Source organism: Pipra filicauda, unplaced genomic scaffold (assembly GCF_003945595.2).
Source record: "Pipra filicauda isolate LSUMZ 115617 unplaced genomic scaffold, ASM394559v2 scaffold143_size2779998_pilon, whole genome shotgun sequence".
NCBI lineage: Eukaryota > Metazoa > Chordata > Aves > Passeriformes > Pipridae > Pipra > Pipra filicauda.
Window position 1 is genome coordinate 638,234 of NW_024103918.1, and position 25,381 is coordinate 663,614.

General features: G+C 36.5%; 1 protein-coding gene across 10 annotated transcripts in view; it reads right to left on the reverse strand.

The window, feature by feature from the left end:
* The window catches only part of CDC42BPA (CDC42 binding protein kinase alpha), a 186,856-nt gene that overhangs the window by 24,465 nt on the left and 137,010 nt on the right, over positions 1-25,381 (reverse strand). For 7 of the 10 annotated variants that reach the window (XM_027713001.2, XM_039378680.1, XM_027712995.2 and 4 more), the window contains 15 exons: positions 23,117-23,222; positions 22,356-22,504; positions 21,095-21,186; positions 18,553-18,629; positions 17,353-17,400; positions 13,533-13,571; positions 10,290-10,409; positions 9,502-9,582; positions 7,273-7,378; positions 6,395-6,531; positions 5,625-5,764; positions 4,679-4,760; positions 3,323-3,539; positions 2,487-2,549; positions 973-1,566 (listed from right to left, as the gene is read on the reverse strand). In XM_027713001.2, the coding sequence (XP_027568802.2) occupies positions 973-1,566; positions 2,487-2,549; positions 3,323-3,539; positions 4,679-4,760; positions 5,625-5,764; positions 6,395-6,531; positions 7,273-7,378; positions 9,502-9,582; positions 10,290-10,409; positions 13,533-13,571; positions 17,353-17,400; positions 18,553-18,629; positions 21,095-21,186; positions 22,356-22,504; positions 23,117-23,222 (2,051 nt within the window). The remainder of the gene's footprint in view (positions 1-972; positions 1,567-2,486; positions 2,550-3,322; positions 3,540-4,678; positions 4,761-5,624; positions 5,765-6,394; positions 6,532-7,272; positions 7,379-9,501; positions 9,583-10,289; positions 10,410-13,532; positions 13,572-17,352; positions 17,401-18,552; positions 18,630-21,094; positions 21,187-22,355; positions 22,505-23,116; positions 23,223-25,381) is intronic. The other 3 variants (XM_027712997.2, XM_027712999.2, XM_027712998.2) reach the window with 3 other exon arrangements.

A 25,381-nucleotide genomic window follows, 5' to 3' on the forward strand; every position in this document is an offset into this window, starting at 1 on the left:
TCAGAAGGGCCTTTACTCAAAGAAGGTGAAACATTCCTCCCCTCTGCAGTGTGATTGGACCGCTGCCAGAGTGAGGTAAGAAGACAGACTATATTCTGAAAATCAACATAAGACTGAGCTCATTCACAGACACTCTGAGGGCAAACTTGGCTAATCTTTATCTGCATTCAGAAAGATGTTAAAAAGAAGAAGAGAGACATTGCAGGTTGGTTTTTTTTCCTCAAACTGTCACAAAGATAAAGCCCCAGAATTGAAAAAAAGGTGCAATAAGTCTTTTCCAGTTGTTGGTAGAAATGGAAATCTTGAAAAATTACAGTATTTTTCCCTCAGGGTTATGAAATGTATTTTCTACACTGTGTGCTATGCAATGTATTTTGGGAAGGAAGAGAGAGACAGAGGAAGGAAACTTAAAAAGCAATTTTTTTAACAAGCAGAGAGGAGATTAGTGTTGACAAAATCTGCTGAGAAAGAGACAATGAAAGAATAAAGAAAGAAAAGAACAAACTAGTAAGTAGGAATAAACACCATGAAAGAAAAGCAAGTCGAACTACCAGATCCTGATGACTCTGAACATCAAAGTTGGAACCACAATGCTGAGCCCAAGTACAGTGACATTTCAAGACTAAGTAACAGTAGTCCAGCACTGGCGGTAAGGAATACATTGGCCTTTGTAGAACCTGAAGCTTTTGGCTGTTTTAGATACCAGGACATGTGTTTAGAAGTTGGACATCAGAGTAAGAAATCCTGACTCATGATTCCTCTTTGTGTTCCAGCAGTATAGGTCAGTGACAGAGTTGTCAAAACCAGCATAAATGAGATCAGGATTAAACCCTCTGACTAGACTAAAAATGCTGACAGAAGCTGAGAGCATTCATTTCCCTGTCAGGTAATTAGCCTTGACTTTCACTTCCTGTGGATATTAATACACTTCCATGTACAACAGCAAACAGATTGACAGACGTGGCAACTTACAGCAAGAAGATGGAGTTGCGGGCCACATCAACTCTTGCTGTCTCGATCTTCGGCCCTGGCAGTCAACGTAAACCCCGACGCTGCTAAAACACAGCAGGTATTCTTTATTTGAGATTTCGACTGCACAGATGGCATCAGTTGGCTGCTGTGAGATAAATGATAGTGTGTGGTCGTCTGGATGGAGCAGACTGTATGGGCTGCCTTCTCCATGAAGGGGATATTTTAGGAAACCTGACTGGTAGCCCACACAAAGGCGGTCACTGAAGATTGACATCCACTGGACGTTCCCCTGGACTTGGATCTCCTTGATCTTTTTGTGACGCGTCTTACTCTGATTTAGTTCATAACAGAGGACCTGTCTTTTCATAGCTACACACAGGCAGGTAAGAGCTCCGTGGCGCACGTGTCCAGAAACTATTGACTGACAGCCTTTTGTCTCTGCCAGCTTATAAAACTCAGTCTCCCTTCCATCCAGGGCAGCCATAGGGAAAAGCCGCACGTGACGGTTCCGTCCTGAGATTACTGCAATGAGCTGTTCACTTGGTATAAGCTCAATCTGATGAACCTTCTTATTGTCACCAACACGGATAATCTCTGAAAAAAATGAAGAAAAACCCCCCCAAACCACAAATCCAAGTAAATAAGGTTGAAGTGTGAATTGATTATAACATATGTAATTGCAAAGAAACCCAAGAAATTCTCTTTACTGCTTTCCTGCAATATTAAAAAGTACAGAATCAAAACTTGTATTTTAATAATACCAGATGTGGCAATTCTGGATAGACCTTTGGCTTTTCCTCACCAGAAGCAGGAGGAGCAGATCTGATGCCACTAAACCACTATATTATTTCAGTACTCATTTCAAAAACAGTTTATAGCAACAAAACTACTGAATAAAGGAAAACCCTCAAAGAGCTGACACATGAATACTTGTTGAGCATGCAACAATTAAACATGCTGTTTGCTGAATTAGTTTGGGCATCTGTTATTACTTCTTACAATACTGAACATAAATTTTCATTTCCAGTACCAAAGAGGGGGTTACAGACAGGATTAAGCCACATTCTTACTGAGGTGCTCAGGAGGAGATGAGAATACAACAGTCACAAATTGAAATGAGGGAGGTTCCTACTGGATATATGAAGGAAATGTTTCACTAGGAGAATAATTTGCAACAGGCAGCCCAAAGAAATCATGTAACTGTTCTTGAGGATCTTCAAGACCTGATTGGCCAAAGTCCTGAGCAACCTGGTCTGAATTCAGTATTAAGCCTGCTTCGAACTGGGGAAAAAACCTTTGACTGCATTCCAGATGCTGGATCATCGTTATTGAAAAGGATACCCAAACCAGAAAGCACACAGAACCCCTTCTGATCTCTCATGGAGCTGTCCAGCTGATAATGTAGTAAATGAAGAAAAATTAAACCAGAGGATATTGAATAAGAAAAAAGGTTAAAAAGCCACTTTCTGATTATTTAGTATTAGGGAAATTATTACCAGTTCCTAATCTCTTACCGTCTTTGGTGACATGCACAACAAATAACCCTTCTTCATTCCCCAGAGCTATTCTTTCATGGTCTATGACATTAGGAAAAAAAAAAAAAAAAAAAAGGTTATTTTTCCTTGGAAGTACTTGAGGAACTACTTCAACAATAGTGATAATTCTCATTAACAGTTTTTTTAATATCTTGAAATAAATGTATATAAAGCCAAACCCAATACATTCATGTAACAAAAAACCATTGGCAACCTCCCAATTTTTCAGAATCTGAAAAAACCAAATCTTTTCCCATTTCTCCTGTAAAAGTAACAGTGAGAAACGTAATTTTTAACAAACCATTCAGACCATTTAAGTGTACCACTAGCTTTGAAATAACGATAATATTTAAATAATTTAAATAATCAGAGTTTAACATATTTTATGCAGTTTAACATATTTAAATGCAGTAGCATTTAAAATGACTAAATTCACTCTCTGATCTTACATTTTGTGTCTGGTCCCACCAGCAGATTTTGTAAAGTCAGTGATTTGCATCTATTCTATAGTGTTAATTTTGCCCAGTTAGGGAATTATGTTACCAGAATACCAAGAGAGAAATATCCAATTCTCAGTCAGAATTATTCATAATTATGAACACGAGTGAATCGAGGGAATACTCTTAAAAGATCTGACAAAAGTACTGGGTAGCAAATTGCACTTCTCTCTTAAGCCCATACACATTTCCATATGGGACAAAACCACTACATATGACTCTCTATCCAGTAGATAACACCATCTGATACATCTTCTTTCTAAAAAAGCATGCTTTTAGCATACCCATTTTTCTTAGAGCTTTCCTCTTATTTCATACCTATGATTGCTGCTGACTGTGTTGTTTTGATGAGGGGCAAGGTGCTGTCATAAGCTTCTTTGGGAACATAGACTGAGCGGTCTTTGAGTTTGTTCTTCTTCAAGATCCTATGCAATTCATTCAGCACGCCTACCCACTTGCTTTTCTCATTCTCACCGTCTGCTAGGATCAGGATTGAACACTTGTTACTGGATGCAGAGAGCTGGGAGGCTGTAACCTGTAAAAAATTAAAAGATACGTATTAAGTCATAAGTGACAAATTTCCTCATGACCATTTTTGCAAGGCTATCAGATGCCTGTAAATGCCCTTTTAATTAGCTGTTTGAACTAAGAAAGCAAAAATTTAGCTTTAGTTAACAGAAAACACTTTTATCTTATTCTAAGAACCCACAGCAGAGAAACCTGTAGATGTGAATAACTTAAAGAACAGAGAAAATGTTGGCTTTATTCTAAATGCATTTGTATTTATTCTCTAATTCATAAATGTCTGCTCTAAATAAGGTTGTAAATTGTTTCTCACAGCAATTTTACAACAAAAAGCATTTCTTACAGAGCATTCTGTATTTTTTAAGAGCAAAAGATTTCATTAATAATTCAACACAATAGGAATGGTCCTTATGAAAAAATGATCTGTGATCCTTTTCATGTATTTGATACAGCTACTATAGATAAAAGTCAAAGTCCCTTTTGTAAGTTTATCTCCTGTAAGCACACAGAGTGATGAACAGTCTGAAAACTGGAAAAACAAGGAGTAAAACACAATGATACAAAAAAGAAATGACAGGGGAATTAACAAGACACCAAGGAGATTTCACTGAGGTCAAAGCTTCAATAGACTACCTAGTAAAAATAAGAATATTAGAAAGAACCAATGATGGCAAACCCCTGATATCAGATACTAGACATAAATTTTGATGAGCATTTTACACTACATTTCTATACTGGCCATCTGATAAATGGGAGTTTTCAGATAGTCAATGCACATATAAAAAAAATAGCTAAGATAAAGGTTTCAGGAATAACATAACCAGTTAAATTGAGAAGCAGAGGGCAACTCTGGGAAATGAAAATGTACAAGGTCATGATGAACAGAAGAATACAGAATCTTATTGTGAAAACTGAAAAATAAAACCCACATACAGTGGAAATGAGAGGTTGTCTAAATGAACCAATGCTATTTTTACCACAAAAATGATGTATGTACAGATCCCTATGCATTGCTGCTGCCATGGATACCAGATGGTCAGAACTTGCCAAGAAAATAAAATACTAGCAAGCTGCCAGCGAATGCACACCATCCATCACCCTGTGAAACCCTGTATCTCTGGGTTACCCAGATCAAGACATAGTACTTACCCTAAAGATACAGGGGATATCTTTTCGATTTGCATGAATGACATCCGAGGCCAAGACAGAACTCACTGAGAATTCTTCATCCCTTATGGAGACCACAAACATAATGGGAAAAGAGTTAAAGAGTAAAATCTGTATGTTTGCTTTTTACTTTTCCAATAGCCTTGTTTTGTGAAGGACATAACAAGTCAGCACTGAGATCTAATTTTTAAAATTATCCTTTCCATCTGCAGATGAAACTCAGATGCAGTGTTGTATAATTAATTCCTGGTAAATACTGATGGAGATAAATCTATTTAGATATCTTGTATCTGGTTTCCGTTTGTATAAATTAAAACCCTTAAATAAGAAAAAGTCGCACTTAAAAAAAAAAGGCGGGACCAAGAACACCTCTTCCAACTCTTTCATAAAAATCCAAACTCATCAGAAGTCTGAGAATTTCTGGATGAACTAACCTAGATCAGAGATGAGCTTTACTTAGTTGCTATGTTAAATGCTCTCAGCCTTCAGCGAGGTTGGTAGTATTTCAGTAATACTGAAGATAGCGTGAACAAACTAATAAGCCCTTCTGAACCAAAAATTGTAACAGTTTTATCCTATGACAAAGTTTTATCTGTCTTTCAAAACTCTATTCAACCCCAAAATAATGTTATTTTTTCTTATTTTTTCATTCCAGATCTTCTACACAGTTGAACAGATGTTCTTTGCACATGATGTAGTAATGTAAGTTTAAACATCCACATATGAACACACAAGTGTAGTTCAGGCTAACTTCAAATATAAGCTAGCTGCTTTTTTTTTTTTTAGCCCAGAAAATTAGAGGCTCTCAACATGGATTACAGGGTTTCATAAAAGCTCTGGAGCTTGCTTACTGATTCACAAAAAGGAAAAGCAGAACAAAACCTCCCAGTGCCTCTGAAAAGCTCCCCCTCAGCACCACTCAGCTTACCTCATGTCTATGACCTGACTCACTATCACGCTGGGCTGGGATGCTTTTCCTTCTGCTACATCATATAGGAAGAGTTTAAAATCACAGATCACTGCCAGTGCTCTTTGCCAACCTTTCTTTACTCCAGCTGGTTTTGGTACCTTTAGAAAAATAAATTCTGATCAATTTTCTGTAGGTCTGGATGCAATCAAAAAACCAAAAGCACAAAAATCCATTCACTCATCTGGGCTGAAAAGTTTTTATTCAGTGATAGCGTTAAGCAACATAAGCAATAACACAGGAGCAGTAAGAGCATCCAACACATGATTTAAAAGAATCAGTAGTATCACATATTCCTTCTTCTTATTCCACAAAGTCATTCAGAGCTGTATTAACAAACAGAGAGAAAGAAACCCATCTCTAGTTGGTCAACAGGAATATAGTAAAAACTATGACAAGTAATTCTTTTAATATTTATGTACAAGTATCCACACCAATACCCTAGACAGTAATAAACAAAAAGATTCAAAAACTCACAGGCCCTTCAATATGATCTGATCTCTACAATGAGACTATTCAAGAGCAATTCAATGCACAATAACCAAAAGAGACGGAGAGAGAATTACTGCTGAACATGCTAACAATTTCTTTGTGAAAATCTGGTTTCCAAACCTTAAAGTATAACTTAAAGTATAACTGAATCCATCTCCCACAATGCACCAATTAATTCCAGATCTGGAAAACAATGAATTTAACCTCAGTGCCTCAAATGCAGGCTACTTGACACTTACTCGGACATGTCCTTCATAAGCTGTTCCTATGCCTTTCTGTGGATCTATTCCCAAAGGTCCCTTAGTCTGCTCAGGAGGGATGGGACACACTGCAGGAGCCTTGTCTGCACAGGTCACGTGGCAAGAGAATCCACATACTTGTGAGGAGGAAAAGAAACAAAAAGATTTGACAGTTATTTCTTGTGCGATGCAAAAGTTATGATAAAGATGATGACACTTATACAGGAACCCTCTCTTTTTTTGACCAACATCTGAATAGTCTCACTGAACTTTGCTACAGCGAGACAGAAATAGAAGTCTGTACACAGCAGCAGTTCATGCTTTTATCTGCTCTAAATCTTTTTTCTCATGTTGAGATAGTTTACGGATACACAGTCTGGTTTCATCCAGGTAAGAAAGAGTCTAAGATAATCTCTGTGATTTCCTCTAGGCCCAACTCTACTAGTAAACTAAATGCTGGAACATCCTCTAAATAATGAGTGTCATTCTGTGTACATGCAGAAGAATAACTGCCATTCAGTACCAATTTGCCTCCTTCTAGAATAAATCAGAATAGGTATCTTAAATTTTGCCCTGCAACAGAAAGCTAAAAGCTGCTGTCGGAACACCTGACCACTGACTGTGGCCCCTTATTGCTATTTTAAGTAAACTGAACTAAGCTCTTCTACCACCAACTGGAATAAGTGTGTCCCCAGGTAATCTGTTAGGCAAGATATCTGAAGTGTTTGGCTTCTACTGTTGAAAGACTGAAGCATGAGAATCTCTTTTGTTGTTCAAAATATAACCAGAAGGCTCCTGCGCGACCACACTACAACATTTACCGTGTCATTTGCATCTGTAAGAACTTTAGTTGACACTGTGCTCTCACAAGTGCTTACCTTCACAAGTGCAGCCCTGTCGTATTAAACCAACCATCAGAGATGTGCACTGATTGCATTTTGTTGGTGTATTGAACGACTTCACTACAAACTGGTGGGCTTTAGGCTGTGAAACAAGCAGACAAGGATGTCAACATCTGTAACACCTTTGAAGAACAGTTATTTTTTTCACAGACATAAGAGTGCATAGGTTCATTTAAAAAGGCAGCTTGTTTGTGTTTGCTGAAATGAGATCTGAGCTCCTAACACTTGGGCTGAAAAAATTCCTTATCAGTGCTGGTTGTTGATAATTTAAAGCATCCTCTGTAACCAAAACCATGGAAACTGGACCTTGCCTAAGAACATGAGTTTGCTTCCATTGCAGATAGGAAAGCTGCCAAAATGATTCCACTACACTCTAGAAATTGGATGTGTGTATGTATGTGCTTGGGGGGCACCTGGCTGCCAGCCAAGGTCAACCCATGACTGTACTTTCTAAGCTGTAAATTTAGCGTTCCTCTGTAAGGAGTGTTGCCTTAGTTCAAAGAAAAAGAGCAAACTTCTTAAAAATTCCATATTTTATGCCAGAAAGCATGACAGATTTCAGTTTTATGGTGTCTGGCAGAGGTAATTTCAGAACGCACAATTTAAAAGCAAGGGCTGAAGTTGATAGATGAAGTTGATTTTGAAAGGTCTTATCTTGCTGTTATTCCTTGGGAACACAGACTACATGAGTAAGTGGTTTAATTCTCTCTCTCTCCACAAGGATGGCCATGCTGATGCTACTATACAAAGGCTAAATGACTATGTAATGTGACAGTATGATTCATAAAAGGCCTTATATAAAATCCAGGAAACTACTCTGCCTTTCTACATAAAATCCCGGCGAAGTAGCTACTGGTAGAGAAAGGACAGAGCACAGGGTGAATGCAAAGACTGTCCAAAAAACCTGGATAATATACATGATCTGAAATAAGACAGTTTTGCAGACTAATGAGTAGGTATGTTAAAATTTTACTCACTTTCCTGTTTTTCGCAGTGTAAGGTATCACAGCTAAGGGCTCAAACTTATCCACATTTAATGACAGCTTTACTGTTACAATGGAAGCTTTCTATCTAGAGATGGATGTCTTGTACTGAAACTTGCAGGGAAACAATACTTAGCTTTAAAAACTTATGCAATCAAAAAGTAAAAAGGTTCTTTAGTGGACATAACAAGTTGTAAAGCAAATCATTACTTACTGAGTAAAATGTTTGCAAAAATTAAATTATGTGTAGAGTAAAATCTGTTTCACATGACTCCAAGTGCACTTTTTTTAATCGATCTACTAATACACTGCCAACAGAACACTGTCTGCTCAAACTACTTAGCTTTCCTTTACACAAATGAATCTTTTGCTACTTTGCAATTTATCAAAGTAGAGAAAGAGATCTATTAGAAAGGCTTACTCACTTAATTGATTAGTTGCAGAAAAATTGTCATTTTTTAAAATGCACAGAAGATTCTTAAACCACTTCCAAAACTTTAATGAGAAAATTTTTCCTTTCATAGCTTATATCTTACTCCACATTTGCTTGAATATACATAATCCACTGGGATACATAATTCACTGGGAATTAGCATATACTGACTGGCTTACTTGGCCAACAGCAACATGACTTCAACAACTGAAGTAAAATCAGTACTTATGCAAGTAAAAACCCAGAAAAACTGGAAACCCTTCTTCCAGCCCAGTGCTGCAGTGCCGGCTGTAGTGCTCACTCCACAATGCTCATAAAAATGCCAATCTATGGTTTCATTCTTAGGCTTACTTTTTGCCTTTTCTCAAAAACAAGCATCTAATTATCTAATTAGACGTGATAATCCGAGACTGGCCTGCAGTGACACCAGTTTTATGGTATGCAGAGCATACACAGGCAGGTTTGTCAGAAAACAGTCTCTTCCTAGGATACCTATTTTCCTTTCTTCATTTTCTGGCTCATTTATCTCTTTCTAATGTCCAGACTACCATTTTTCCTATAATCAAAAGTCTGTGTACTGCTATAGCGGAATTCCTAGAGTAACTTGTCACAATCCATCATGTAAGAATGAGGGGTTTTAAATTTTAGAAAGCAACCAGCTTGCATATAAACAACCCTTGTAGGCAGTTCTGGTCAGATTAGTGTGATAAACAGTTCTCATGAAGCTGTGGCCCAGGAGTGACATTTCCACCCTTACTACACAAAGAGTGTGAGTGCTTGACAGAATACCTTTGGTGCAGAGAGTCCTGATCCAATATATGTTGTCCTCATGGTCGGTGTGTGCATTGAACGGGGAGGATGATCTGTAACCTGAAAACAGTCCCCAAAGGATCAAGAAGACATCAAGTGCACACTATCAAAGATAGCTTGAATAAAGGAAAAAGACTACATTGCCCCACCCACCCCATCCCCAAGCACACAAGCCATGAAACCAAACTGATTAACACAGGAAAGGATTTGGAAAACCAAATCCCATTTCTCAGCAAAACGACATGCAAGATTGATCTCCTAAATGTCAAAAACAACTTTGTATTATCTTAAGCATTTGACTGGATATTTTCTAATGTAAAATAACTACAGAGTGAAGTTTTTTAACAGGGAAAGGGGATAGATTGTTATCGTTGCAGAGTTTGGTTAATATTTCTTAATAACAAGACTTTCAGCAGGACTCCAGAGTTTGCTTTTACAAACGACAGTATAACAGTATCTTTGTGCCGACATTTCTTAAATATTCTGAGGATATTTGACTGGGGATATGTTATGAAGAGAGATTATAACTATAATTGATTCAATAAAGTTTCCATCCCTATTCAATTAACCATATGTGAAAGGGAATTCAACATTCCTCAAAATACAGTTCACCACTAGTGCAGAAGGCTATTACAAGGTCCTAAATAGTCTTGCTGTAGAAGAGTGAGCTTCATCCTAAACAAAAGGATTTGCAATAGTAATTTTTGCACAAGTGAAATTGTTACTCTTTAAAAAAAAAAGACAAAGATTTTTCAACAGTGAAGTACCTCAATTGGCTCAATCTCACTAGCTGTAGAAGGAGACCTTGATCTTGAATGGAGGTGAGACTTGCTATCTTCATCCCGTGACGGAGTATTAGACAATGTAAAATTCTCAACTGAATCAATCTAGGAGAACAATTCAAGAGAAAAAACAACAACCAAAGAAATAAATCAAAGACATCGTTAAAAAAGAATTCTCAACTCTTACCAAAAAAAGATATGGGAGCAGTAGATTCCTAAGAGAGAACTGAGAGGATAAAAATTCAGTTTTAAGCAATTTCCTAATTAAAAACACAAAAATGCAATGAAAATTGTGGAATACAAACACGCCAAGGCTTCTGCTGAGAGGTGAGCACATGCATAAGAGCTGCTAGGTCAGAGGCCTGACAAACACTCGAAGAGACCTGTAATTCAGCATTTTTAAAGGGTGAATATTTTCTAAACACTACTGGGTTTTGTCCACTGGTAGTAGGGATTTGTTAGAAATGAATTCCCATAGAGACCATATAAATTACTGTAAACATATTCAGGAGAAAACAAGGAGAAAAGACAGAGCAAACAATGTATTTCCTGGGGCTACTGTTAATTATGTTTATACAGAAGTGAGGGAGTTTTGTACTCCATGTGAACTACAAAAACATCCTTACCAGGAATACAGTTTCTTCAGGGGAGTATTTTCTTAGTCCTTGATATATACAGTGAAACTAAGCCCAACACAGAGCTACACTGAACAACACAGCATATAGGTACAAACACGTATCTTGGATAACAAGTCATCTTTTGTTAGTTTGACTGAAAAAACTAGAGAAGGCACAATTCTCCCTTGAAAACAAGACCTCTTCACAAAGTTTTCTATGTAAAAGTATATATAAAAGAAAAAAAAAGAAAGGTGAAAATGCTTTTCTCCACTAATAATAAGGCTAAAAGCTGAAGGCCTCCAGAAGGTTTTGTGGCATGCCTGGATTTTTTGCAGCAATGCTATTATCAGCTCTCCATTGCCAAGGATCGGGCTAGCTTGCAGACAAACTAAAATATGCAGCAATGTTTACAGGAAGCATTTGAACATTCCAGTGTTTTTGATCTTGTTTGCCAATGACAATACTAGGAATTCCACAAACTTTACCGCTTTTTGGGAGTCAGATATATTGCCAAGCCAATCTAATACATGCATACACAGTCCTGTTCTCCAGAAACTCAATCACGGTAGCGAACAGGTGCAGTCGCTAGTATTTATTTCTACTTTTTTTAATAACATTGAGTTATAAGTTTGGTGTCTTCTAATTTTACCATAGCCTTCAAAAAAAATTATCAGGTGGAGAAATGTTCATCAGTTTAATCAATCTAGGCATATTAACACGCCTGCAAGGATTTCTGAAATGAAAATGGGAAATTCTCGCACTGGGATACACCTGTTTACTACGCACAGATCACGTGTTTCAAGCATTGAGGCAAAAATTAGCAGTAAAGCAAACATTTTGTGCTCAGATTTATCAGAAGCAAATAATAATTGAAACCTTTACCCAGTATTAGAAACTTAGATGCCTTAACTAGTAAATCCCCAAACACATAACATGTTTCAATTATTTTAAACTTTTTTTTTAATTCAGGATAAACATGTAATAAATTGGAGCCCACTGAAAGACTGTTTAACCTTCTACAATTCTACCTTCTCCTTAAAAATGTTACCAAAAAATAAGCCCAATGAGTAACTACAGGCAAATTTTTTCAGAGCAAGAAACAGACATTCCTTTTTTTCTGCAACTTAAATTCAGAGATCTAATCTATCATTTCATAAATGTTTCCAGATACTTCAAGCTTTCCCTTTCAAAGTAGCATCTGCATACCAAAGAATTTTCATGGTGTCTGTGAAAAAAATTTAGTACAAGCTTGATATGAATGATGGAACTTTTCTGGAATGTGCTACAAAGCCTTTGTGGTTGAAGACAACTGCTGAAACAGTAACAAATGTATTTTTACTTTACTTATGAACATAGAAAGCCCGCAAAACACACAGAACCTGATCTACCATTACAGAATTTGAAGGGAATTTAACCATCACCTTTGCTGCAGGAACAGGGCCTTAAGCTGTATTGCTGCAGTGATCTCAGGTTCCTTGCTTTAATGAGAAGAACTAAGTACAAAAGCAATGTGATTCAACTATGGTCAACAGTTTACGAAAACAGTGTTAACACCATTCAAATTGGTTTTAAACAAACCCACTAGATTATCAAAAGCAGACTTCAATATTTCCCACCAAATTGTAACAGCCTTGCTGTCTTCCACAGGACTGTGCATAGTTGTCTACATGAGTCACCTGTTAGGTCTGAGCCAAAGCTGGCCAGTGTATAAACACATCTCGAGGAGAGGGAACTCCTGAACAGGAGGCACCGCCAACAAAAACAAGCAGTTACCGTAAGCTCGCCTGAGACACTGAGTGGTGTGCTTTGAACTGCCTGGGTAAGGACACTATTGGAACTGTTGGGCAATATCGCTTATTTATTTAAGATTCAGTATAAATGCTTTGTATACTTACTTATTCCTACCACCATATGTGTATAAAGGAATAAAAGTGGCAGTATGAGTTTAAAATGGACATAACATACCTGGTGCAAATTCAAGTCTGACAAAACTCTGATAACACATGTGAACAAATGTTTAAAAACCCATCATGATTTTTGAAACACCAAAGACTTTTCCAAATTAACCAACTACGACACATCCATTTCTGTTTTCCCCGCATGAGTTTTTCCTACCCTCCTTGATGCTCTACTTACTCAACTCCCTACTTCACATTTATTTATCTTTGTACCGTGATATTTTCTATCATTTGCTGTGATGTGTCTCCCAAATGCCAAACTTTCACCTTTTATAGGCAACTCCCATACCTTAACACATGCCTTCTGCTAAAGGCAAGGAAATAAACAGGCCCTCATTTGATGTTTGCTCATCTTCCCAAACTGCATCTACCTGATTGGCTTCCACACAGAACTTTCACGCTGAAATGAGAAAGCACCCAAAGCATCTTCTCCAGTTACTGTGATATTCTGCTCACAGGATTACCAAATGAAATACTCCAAAAGCTTTTAGCTCACAGCTGTAAAACAACAAAAAGCACAGCAGCAGCAGCAGCAAACAGCAGCAGCAGCACAGGACATGCAGTGAGGTAAATACACAATCCATACATTAAACATAGGCATGGACACAACAGGCAAAAAATAAAGGGCCACATAGAGTAAGACAGCCTCTTACACGTCTGCCTTTGTTAGCTGGAATACAGGAAGGAGGGCGCTTTAACAAAGAAAGGAGAATATGTTACAAAACTGAACAGTTGACACATACATCGCCTCAGAATTCCACTCTGTATCTCCAGAGATAGTGTTTAGACACACACAAACATGTTCATTTTTACAAGTATTTAAAAACCAAGATATTACGAGGCAAAAAGAGGGAAGAAACAAAGAAAAAGGAACCGCTATTTCAAGCCTGTAGTTTTACACAGGATAATAGCAGGGAAACTGCAGACTTCGTTGCACTATTAATTTGCATCTCTGTGCTTTGAAACAAGATGAATGAAGTAATCTATTGAAGGCACAATATGTCCAATTTAAAGTATCATTACAAACCAGATTTACTCTAAACTTAATTATGAATGTGCAGGTAAAGTCAAAGCTCTCACCATACACTACTGTGGCTTATTCTGCCCAATACTAAGAATTCAGAACATCATTTATTCTGTGGCTATTTACGAAGTTCAGATTTGTTTAGTCTAACTAAAGCCTATGAGGACTGCATGTGAGGACAGAATGCAGGAGGACTTAAGAAATCTATCTTTAATTTGTAATGTGTTAGTAACAAGGGAAAAAATAGTTTCTTTGAGCATGTGGGAAAAATAATTTTGTCAAGGGAAAGTAGGATTCCATTTTATTATTATTAAATAATCACGAATTCATCATTAAATAAAATAAGTGGACTGCTTCTAGTAGCTAGTGAGATACACAAAGATGCACCTGGCAAAGAAACAAAACCCAACACTTTCATTATCAGACAATTCTAGTGAACATAGGAGACTTAACACCTACACGATGTTACTGAGAGACAGCCTGAAACACACAGGAGAAACAGCAGCAGAGATTTAGAGATGAGTCTGTTAGAGTCACTGGGGGTGACTTCCCTCTCCACCAAAATCAGTAACCAGGGACTGCAGAAGCCATTCCTACTCCCCTTGCTGTACACAGGAGACACAAGGGTCATTTCTGAATGTGTGGACTTTCACAGCTGTGAGGATTTAGGCACCAGTTCTGCCAACCTGACCAAGTATCTTTTCAAGGCAGGACACTTGGAACCAACAGTGATTGCTACTCATCCAAACAGCGAGTTACCACTTCTTGCTCAGCATCTGCAGGCTACAAAGTCAGCAGGACATCTATTTTTATTTCTCTCCAGTAGAAATTGCAAAACTACTGTTTTCCTCGTTGAGAAAATTAGAATTAACTCCAGACATTCAGAGAGTACTATTAATAGTTACATTATTTGGATGGCAAACACACAAGACATGCCCACTCTAGTAATCCCAGTACTGTGTACACGTCTACATGCTAAATAGACTTCAGAGATCTCGCAAAGACTGACTTGTAACTGCAACTGCACATTATTTTACACACTCTTTGTCCTTTTTTAATGAAGCACAGAGTCTGAAGAAACAATACAGGTCATTATTATTATTTACTTTGGGTTCCTGATAAAAAGAGAGGCTTTTCTGAAACCCATGCAATATTGCAGCACTGCATGAGTCTGATCTGAGGACTTCTAATTCTTCCTTGGTCTTAATATAAAGAACCAAAACACTTCTCAGGTTAGACTGAGCACAAATTAATTCTTCTGGAGATGCTGCAAGAAGGGCTGCCCTTCAAGGCAACTACTATCAAAAAGAGTCATTGGAAAGGAAACGGAGGTCACATTCAGTGGGCAAGGATTTTTAGTAGTCTTAAGTTCATCTAATATATTGATACTAAACCAACTTGATGAGCTAAATCATGAATAACCATTCACTGCAATAATTCAGAGAATATATATCTATGAATGAATCAAGTAATTGCCCAATAAATTAAATATCCAGAAGTGAATGATACTTTAAGCACAAGTGAATGATAGCACCATTCCCCTACTAATGCAGCTATCAGCTTTATTTCTCTTTCTAACAAAGACAGAATGTCTTGTATTTGCCTACAAGGTACTCTTCCCATCTTTGAACAGTCAACTCCCTTCTTCTGGAATTTTGTCAGATGAAAAAGAAATCTGCCTTGATGTTAGAGATATTAGACCCTGGCCAGTCCAGTCCAGAGATGTACTTTTGCCAATGTAACTGAGCAAGAACACTCCTGTTGGACTGAAATTGAAGATGTAACGGGGAATTTGACTCCATGTGTAGTAAAACATCTCCATACAACAGTACACACATTAATACCTGAAACTGTACCCCAGACTAAAAGGTGGGTATCTGCAAAGATTTGATCTGGGTGGACCAATCAAGAATTGTTCTTAAAGGATGTACAGCAGTAGTTGAAAACTACTCGTTTGCATAAAGAAAAAAAATGTAATTTTGTCTAAATGCTTGTGGAAAAGAAATGCTGCCTTCTTTAAAAAAAAACCCAACCAACAATAAATACAGAATTAAGTGCTGAAGTCCTTCAAAACTAATTAGAGAGCAACCAGGAAAATATTCTCGTCCTAAGCTCCCTCTTGAAAAATATAACATTATCAGCTACTCTGCCACATACGTACCTTATCTCTCTTTTAACAGGTTTCAGGATAGAGTTTTAGATATTCTTAAAGGTACCTTTCTATGAAATAACCTGTTGATACAAACTAAGAGTTCCTAATATTCAGGTAACATAGAACAGTTCTTTAATCCAGATAAATGATAGGAATATTATTATTTATTGTGCATTTACATGACAGGAAACTCTACTCTCATTTTTATTTGTGTAAGAAAATTCCAACAATATCAGCAAGCCCAAACTTTGCTACACAAAAATGCAGGCAAATGTCTTCTGTGATACCACAGATTTATCTTCACATTTTGTCTAGGGTATATACCCGACTTATAGAGAAAAAGCATCCAGAAAGAAAGCATTCTTTCAAAGTAAGTGAAAGAAAATGAAAGCAGTAGAATAGGTCCATATACTATATCCTCTTCGCTACACCCTTTACAGCAGATATTGCTCAAATAAAATGAATTATATTATATTTCAATGCAAATAGGATTACAGTATGTTAAATACACATGTATAAATATGTGTGCAAAAATAAATATACAAGCACACACAAACGTACACACACACACAATATACCTACAAAGTTGTAATGGATGGGTGTCTACCATGGATGCACAGTATATACTTTGATTTCAAAAAGTTTACTGTTAATTACTTTTATGTGCCTAATATTTCAGTTTGGGAGAAATATAATGCAGTCAATTTTCAGCTTTTAAATTAATTCTCTTAGTATGCAGTTAACTAGTCAAAAAATTTAAACTGTCCTGACAGAAAACCTGCACCTTAAATGGCAATAAAAAGTAGTAAGTTCACCTCAGTTATAATGAAAATTACTTCTCACAATATAGGTTAAAAAAGAGACAATATTTTATTTGAGCAAACAGAAATTAACTGTATGCAAGGCAAACACTTTAACAGAAGTGATTAGAAAACTTTTGGAAACAACTAATGATAAAGGAATAATATGAAGCAATAGAATAAAATAAAATAAATGTGCCAGTGATTTTGGGACCATTTTCCACAGGCCATATCAATAAATAAGGTCTAAAAGTAGCTTTCCTCCATCAGGAAAACTCCTTGCAATTAAGAATTCTTCACCTGCACCTAAAGAAAAACATTTAGCTTGAAATGGAACATCTATATGTATAAATAGACGTAAGTGTGCTATTACAGAGATACTCTGTTCTCCACTGCACTTGCAGATTTTTTAAGTTGACTGCATTAATGTCGGAATATTCCAAACCAATCAACTTGTCTGTTATTAAGGGATTTACTGGGTTGAAAGTCAGACTTACGTCATCCATAAAATCAATCAATGAGGATGAAGAGGAGGAAAAGGAATCCTATTTTAATGAAAACAGCAGTAAAAAAAGAGAGAGAGAGAGAGAAAGAGATGGATGAAGAAAACTGTGCAATATAAATAAAATTGCAAAAGTAAAGAACTGTAAATAATTAGTGGCAGTAACAGTTACCTCAGTAAGTTTTCATTAATTGCCTTTCATAGACAATTAATCAATAATCTATCTGTAAAAAACCCAGTGTTTTTCCAGCACTCAATAAAATAATATTCCTATACTCCAAGAAGATTCTTATACTGAAAGTAACTTATAAGATAAATGATTAAAAAGAAAACTTAAAAATTGTGTTAATTGTGAGGACTTCAAGAGAGAACAATGAATTAATGAATACATAATGAAAAGAAAGCACATTCTGGGATATTAGTAACATCAGTGATTATGCCCTTTCATAGCTACATGTAATGACCTTGTACGCGCATCAGGAAAAAAATGGGCAAACTTTAGACAACTATAAAGGTGGTGCCTTGTCCCCTCTGAATTCAGTTTGACCAATATTTCATCCCAGCTGTTATTTTAAAAGAAAAATTATGCATGGCTTACTGTTGATTAAAAAAAGAAGAAAATAAATGTACAGTATTGTTTCAATTTTTTTCTTCCAGGCTTCTACCTAAATTGGTCCTCTGTCTAAAAGCGACAAAGGTAAAAAACAAATTCATTTTTTAAGTATATAGGATCTGTGTGGAGGAGATGAATAGCAGTTATCTGGATTTTACAGATCTGTGTAAAATGAACAGACGATGAAAACAATCTAATAAACAGTATCAAGGACTTCAGGGGATACAATCAAGGATTATTTACATATTTTCTCTCATGTTTATCAAACCACAATCTGTATTACTTTGTATTTTTCTGAATACAAAGAAAAGCCATTTGAACAACTATGCTTTTCATGTTCACCACAAAATCAGGCAAATTTCTGCATTCAAGGTTTGAGAGAGAATTCAATATGATTACTAGCATTCAAGAGAAGGCAGCCAGCACTGTAAATGACAAACAGTTCTCACATATTATTATATACAAGTATAAATGGGGAAATACAATTAAAATACAGCAGCAAACTCTCAGCAAATATGCACATAACCTGCACACAACAGTAGTTCCACTGACTAACAGAGTTAAAACAGCTGTAACACTTACTTCAAATTGATCCAGAGCAGAGGTAGGCGCATTCAAAAATGCCAAGAAAGAATTCTGTGAGTCTTGGTGCTTTACACCTAGAAAACAGCAGCAGGTTTTTAAGCTACAGAAAAATAACTTTTTCATGGAGGACCTTTGCCTTGCTGAATCAGGGTTTGAGTGTCCACCTGAAACACCTCCGTGTTTTAAAACACGTTGCACATTTGGTCTGTCTTCCACAGCAAAAGATTTTCTTGTATGAAACATATAAGTGTATGTTTAATTAACCTTTTCCAAGCTAGGATGTCTGTGTGGTATGAGTTCAGTGTGAAAACACACTGTATGTACATGTCTGTTATGCAGAAGGCACTGGTTTCTAATGTGCTTATGCCCATCGGCACCAGACGCTAATGCAGCAGGTGCCATCCCTGCTCTAGTCACACGTGGGATATCCTACGATGACAGGACAGCTGGAGCTGACAGCCAGGTTCCACAAAAACATCCAGAAAACACTGGATGGGTTCCTTGACCCATGCTCTTTGTCAGGCTGCCATCCCTCACTGCTGAATGCCCAGGAGTAATACAACCCTGGGTAAAGCTTCAAATGTCTCTGTCACACAGCATCATCTAAGTGATGTTCAGCCAGCAAGAGAAGCAGGAATGCTGCATCCCCTGGAGCTGCAGAGGCTGGCACATCCTGACTGTTACTTTAACTAGCTTCAACTCATAGCTTTTTTTCTTCTTTTCTTTGGGGCATAATTCAAGTTGCTGTGTGGGTGTTTATAGATCACAGATGTGTACAAACTCTATCTTCCTGAATGTTGTAAATGCATTATACACACATACATATAAATACTTATTATGACCAAAGCCTGCAGGACTGTGTGCATCTCAAAAGAATAATGCTATCAAAGGTTACTTCTTTCTTTCAAAAAATGTCAGTGTCTTGCTCTAATATAACCCATAGTGAATGATGAGGTTACAAGAACCGTTTCCTCTTTAAAATATAAATACACCGAAATCCCCTCCAAAAATACTAAAAACAATTTCCAAATTACCTGCTACTGATGATAATTTTTAGCAATCTTTTTCCCCACCTGCTAAATTTCTGGAATATCTTTATAAAGAGCAAAGGATTCAAGTGCTAACCCAAGCAATCCCTACCTAGAAATAAATTTCTACACACTATAAGTTACTCTACCACTGTACACTGTCTACATTTGAATCCTCTATACAATTCATGATTCAAACATATATTTCGTCTTGTAAGAAGAAATATATATATACTTTTTTTTGCTTGTTTTAAAAAAAGAGTAAATGTTTATCTCTTTCACCAAAACAATAAGGTTTTAAATACTGGAAAAAATACAGGGTAAAGTATTAATTATAAATTCATAACAGATTATTTAACACAAAGGAAGATTTCAGAACTCAAGTAACCATGCATAATATTTAAGATAATTCAAGAACATATAAATGAAAGCTAAGCATGACAAAGTATTTTTGTCTCCAGGAAGATGCTAACAAGAGTTTCTCTCCAAGCACTTGGAAGAAGCATAATCCTGGTATCCATGCTAAACATCAAGATGAATAAAATATCAATTCCTTAAGTCTTATTTGCTAATTGGCCCCAGCAATTTTTTAATATTCTGTATAGGTTTGAACTATTTTTACAAGTCAACCAGCACTTGGAGGCCTATATATAGAAAATGACAGTTAAGTACAATACATTATAGACTGACATATCATTAGGTTGCAAAGTCTGAACAATATTTGACATTCCTATGCAGCAATTGTTGCCAGGGTATAGAAATTCTGAAGTTCAAACAGTTCCCTACAGAAAATTAGGTAATTCCATTTGGCCTGAAAAATACTTCTTCCCATGTGACTCATAAGATACAAATATTAGAGCTACTACAGAAACTGCAAAGAATCAGCCAAATCATTAATCATCTCTTAATGAAATTTTTTTCATTGTAGAATTACCAAAAAAGTCTCTTCTCCCAGCAACAATGCAAAATACTGTTAGTCAGATGCATCAGTAATCTCAGAGCATATTCTTAATACCACAGCAAATTAATCATGACCACACTTCTCACTATGTGCTTACATCAACAAAGTCATCCCAGAAACAAATAAATGCTAAAAATTCCTCTGCAGTCGTTTACTCTCTGGGTAGACAGACCCAAAACACTTATAAATTATCAGTATTGAAGTCTAAATACCTTCACCCATCAAAAAGGAGAAAAAATTAGAAATATATCTATACTTCTAACAGTTTTCTGGCAGTAAATCAACATACCCGTGCCAAATGAAAACAACACAGTTCCAACTCCAATAATACCTTACTGGTGTAAGTGTATCAAGAAAACTGAAGCGTATTACAAATACTGAAAGTGCAAATGCAACTGCTGTGGGTACATCTTAACACACAATTGTTGTGCTCATCTTTTGTATGCCAAAGTCTGTTGGTATCATATTTTAGTTGCAAGGTGAACTGAATTGATAAGATGTACCCAACCAATGTGAAACATGCTATTTACTTGGATATCAGCTGCCATACCCTTTTCTGATCTAAGCTCTTCTGTCTCCTTTTTCAGCCTTTCGATATCTGCCAACAGCTCCATGTTCTTCTTCTCAGATTCTTGCAATTTACTTCAAAAGAATACAAACAAAAACCTTATGTAAGTATTGAGAAACCACTTTTTTCTGTCCAACTTTGCATGCTATTTAAAAATTAATGCCCAGCAAGGTTCATGATGTCTTCAAATGCCAGAATGAATTCAGAAATCTATTGGGATCTGTTTAGTATGGTATCTTATAAAAAAAAAACCAACAGAAAAAAAGCAATTAATTGTTCCCATTTACCCATTAAATAGGCTTGTGTTTCTAATTTCTAAATAATTGTATGAGCCTGTATCCTATAAAGGAGAAAAAAAGACCACATATATTTTTATGCTTGGGGTTTTTAAATTTGTTTCTTAATTCAGTGCCTGTGATACTAATAGATTAAGTTGAACTATTTTTTTCTCAGTTACTTAAGAGTTATCCAATTCGCAGCTGATAGGTAACACTACTATGTGTTTTGAGCACTTTTCTCATTCTTGCCTATCAGAGCAAAAACTGGTTCTCCTGTTCTTAGAGGATCTCCAATGTTGCCTGTCATCACATTACCTGGCCTGAAAAACAAGCAAGGACTAGGTGTTCCCACTTTACAGGTAACATACTTGAATCTCAGCTCTGTCCAACTGCTTCCCTAGAGCTGCAAAACACAGCAGTGCTCTGAGCTAGACACCTAGAAATGGAATGACTCCCTACCAATCCCTGCTTCAGGCATCCACCCAACTCAGAATACATTTTGTTGGGATGTGAGGGTGACAGGGTGGAAAAGAGTCTGAGGAAGGAATAAAAGAATTCATAATATTCCATAGTCATTATTAGTTACTACTGTGCAAATAACTATGCAATAATTGATTTTAGTCAGCTAACCCAATGCAGCTATCAATGGAACGGAAAAGAGTATGTTCTAAGACAAAAAACCAAACTCTGCTTGGATTTGAACCTGTTATCACTATGAGGAGAGATTACATTACTGAAGAGAAAGCGTCCCCTCCGGAAGTCTTCAAGATTTCAATTTTCCCCAGTTGGTGTTCAGCTACTCACACACTGATGAGAGATATGGTCTTTTTTCACATTTGGATATTTGAAACCAGCACGATCATTCATTTTCAAATTTTGACAGACAAGAGAGTTACAAATAATGATTTGACGGCATTTCCTGAGAGGTATCAAAGTAAATTTGCATCAGAGCAACTCAGTCTTACCACTCTGTAGAGATACAGGAAGCTTTGACTTTGTTCAACTCATCTTGAATAGCCTGTTTGGCTCGGATTTCAGCATCAAGAGCAGACTGGAGCTCCAACCTTGCAGACATATCCAGTTTTGCAAAGCGGCGCATCTTCCACGGCATGTCCTAGTAAAGAATAAAAAAAGGGAGAAGAAAGAGTAAGCATAAAGAAAGTTGAAAATGAAGAATGTAGCTAACTTCAACAACTTCATTTCTCAGTCTATTACGTGCTTAATCTAAGAGTTCATTAATTCCAAAGTAATATAAAATTAAAAATTAAGAGTACACCAAGAATGTTAGTAGTAGTATTATTTTTGAACTCTAGTAATATACAGGCAAGATGAATGTTATATGCTGATCTCAAAAGCAAAGAGATTTTATGAATTCTAGTTTTGATGTGCCTCAATTCCAATGACAACTACAAAGGACATTCACATTTCAAAAGTGAAAGTCTTGAAGGTTTTCATGAACCAAAATACGATTTCCTTCAACAAATTCATATACAAAGTAGCTACTTGAACAATATAATAGACAAAATCACATTAAAATATATTGGTATTTAATTAACTGAAAAAGAATAAATTTGCTATTCAGTTTATTCAGAAGGGAAGCTCTAGGAAAGTTTAACTTTTGATTAACACAGACTCTACAGACAGATTATTACTGCAGCTGAAACTATCAAATTAGTGGGTTTTTTCCAAACAAAAACCCCTCTGACATATGGAAGTAAAGTCTTACTGTAGCTCTTGCACCCAAACTGGAGTTCCTCAGGGCTTCCAGCTCTTCTGTCATTTTAGAGGCCAAGGCTTGAAGATAACCTCGAGCATCTTTTTCGTCGCTTACCCTAAACAATTACATAAGAAAAATACAGTGTTTTAACCAAAGAATCTAAAGAAAAAACAGAAGTCTCTTCACCAAAATAACAACCGGAAACAAATAAAAGCAGAATACAAAAGAAAAATCATAAAGCATAAGGAAATGAACAAACAACAAAAAACCCCAAACAGAAAACCACACAGAACTAATTCTTTGCTGCTTTGTGGAGTTCCATTAAACAATATGCATCGATAAGGAATGAAGACTGAAGAAACATATATCTGAATATGTAATATATGTCTCAGTAAAAACATCAGCTACCTGAAATTGAAACAGTGGGAAAGAAACCTTTCACAATTCATCTTATTTTTAGGGAGCAAATTAAGACAAAATTCACATCCCGGAATTAACAATTCAGCTGTCCATATAATATTGGAATTAGTGGTTGGCTTTACTGTACCAATTGACTAGAAGTACTAGTAGTTAAATCAAACAGTGATGTTACTTCAAGAAATGCTTATTAAACAGGGAGAGTCTACTTCTAATGTTATTAAAGAGCATAAACCAGAAGAGGCCCTCTCATCTAGAGAGCTTGTTTTCTATCAAGACATGTTTTCTGGGTGTAAAGACAACAAGGAGGAGACATGTCTGTTTTTCAGATTCTTTGATCATCAGTTACAAAGAAAGAACAACAACTTTCTGTGATTAATCACAACAGAAGGTTCTTTCTTCACTTTGCCTCAGGTGTTAACATAGAAAAGAAAGTTGGTAAATAATTAATTCATTGAAACTAAGTAGCTTATGAAAAACCTAAAACAAACAAACAGAAAAAACCCTAACATCACCCCTCCTACTCTATTTCCTTACGTGCCTGGCTCTGAACATGTTCATTTTGCCCACAGAAGAGCAAACTCATTTCTGCAACATCAGGACATATGCAAGTTCCTGAGCTAGTCTCAGAGACCAGCAGTCTAATACCACAGCTTGATCACAGTGAAGTCTATCAGCACCAAACACCGAGATGTTTAGGATGTGGTCTAATGAATGAACCCTAAATAATTTAAAATAAAATACAGGAAAGTGGGAAAATAGTTTTTCTATTTCACGAAGTTAACTTATCCTTGCTTCCTGATCTTTCCTTAGTAACTGTAATCCTGAGTATGTTGGACTGGAGATGAGAGCTCTCTAGATGGTTAATTTTGTCTCAGAGTGACCTTTCTGCAGAAAGTGTTTCCCCCTCCATGCCTACAGAGCAATATAAGTTTTTCTGGTTTATACTATGGGGTTCACACACACACTGAATACAGTAATGGTGCTACTTGCAAGTTTACCTATAATTATAAAAACATAAAGTTTCAACATGGACTTATAGATAGTCACCAAGAGGCAACAGAGAGTACATAATCTGAACTGCCATGGGCAAGGGAGGAACAGAAAAGCATTCCCAGAGCGGCCTCAGGGCAAGATCACAGTGTGAAAGCCATGGGCTAAACATCTGCAGGTTGTGGTGACTTCTGAGTGGGCAGTTTAAGATTTATATAAGGAAGACAGACTGCTTTAATATAGAGGAGGCAAAGGTAAAATTAGCGACCATTTCCCACGAATCTCACACCCAACAGGAAAAAGTAAGCACTTATTCATGCCTTGGGCTTTCTCTTCTTTGTCTCCTGCTTATAATTTAGTTCAAGAGGTGGGGAGGAATCTAGGAAAACTGCACATGTCCTGACTATTAAAGTCAGTGAGAGTTTTGATATTAATGAATCCCTATTTTTTTCCCAAGGTATATCAGAACTTGATGGAAGCAGCATATCAACTTCTTTTCTCAAAACAGTCTGGATGACACATTTTGACAACCAGATAATCTTGGCCTACCCAAACCACTTAGGCTATAGAAGTGGGCAAAAGATATGAGAAGTAGCTTAAGATGCTTTTTGGGCACATAATTAAATACATTTTGAAAAAAGTGTAAGGAGGCATAAAAAGAATGTGAGGCTCTCAAGGTGAGAAAGTAAGTTTTCCTGAGGTACTTTTAATGACACACAAAATCTTTGCTGAAAAAAGGGACAATGCCACAATGAAAAATAAAATTAAATTGGTGGTTTATTTTTTAACTTTTCTAAATGAAGCTGAAAAACTTTAGGTGTCCAACTTCTTTGTCAATTTTTATCATGCCATATAGACCCATAC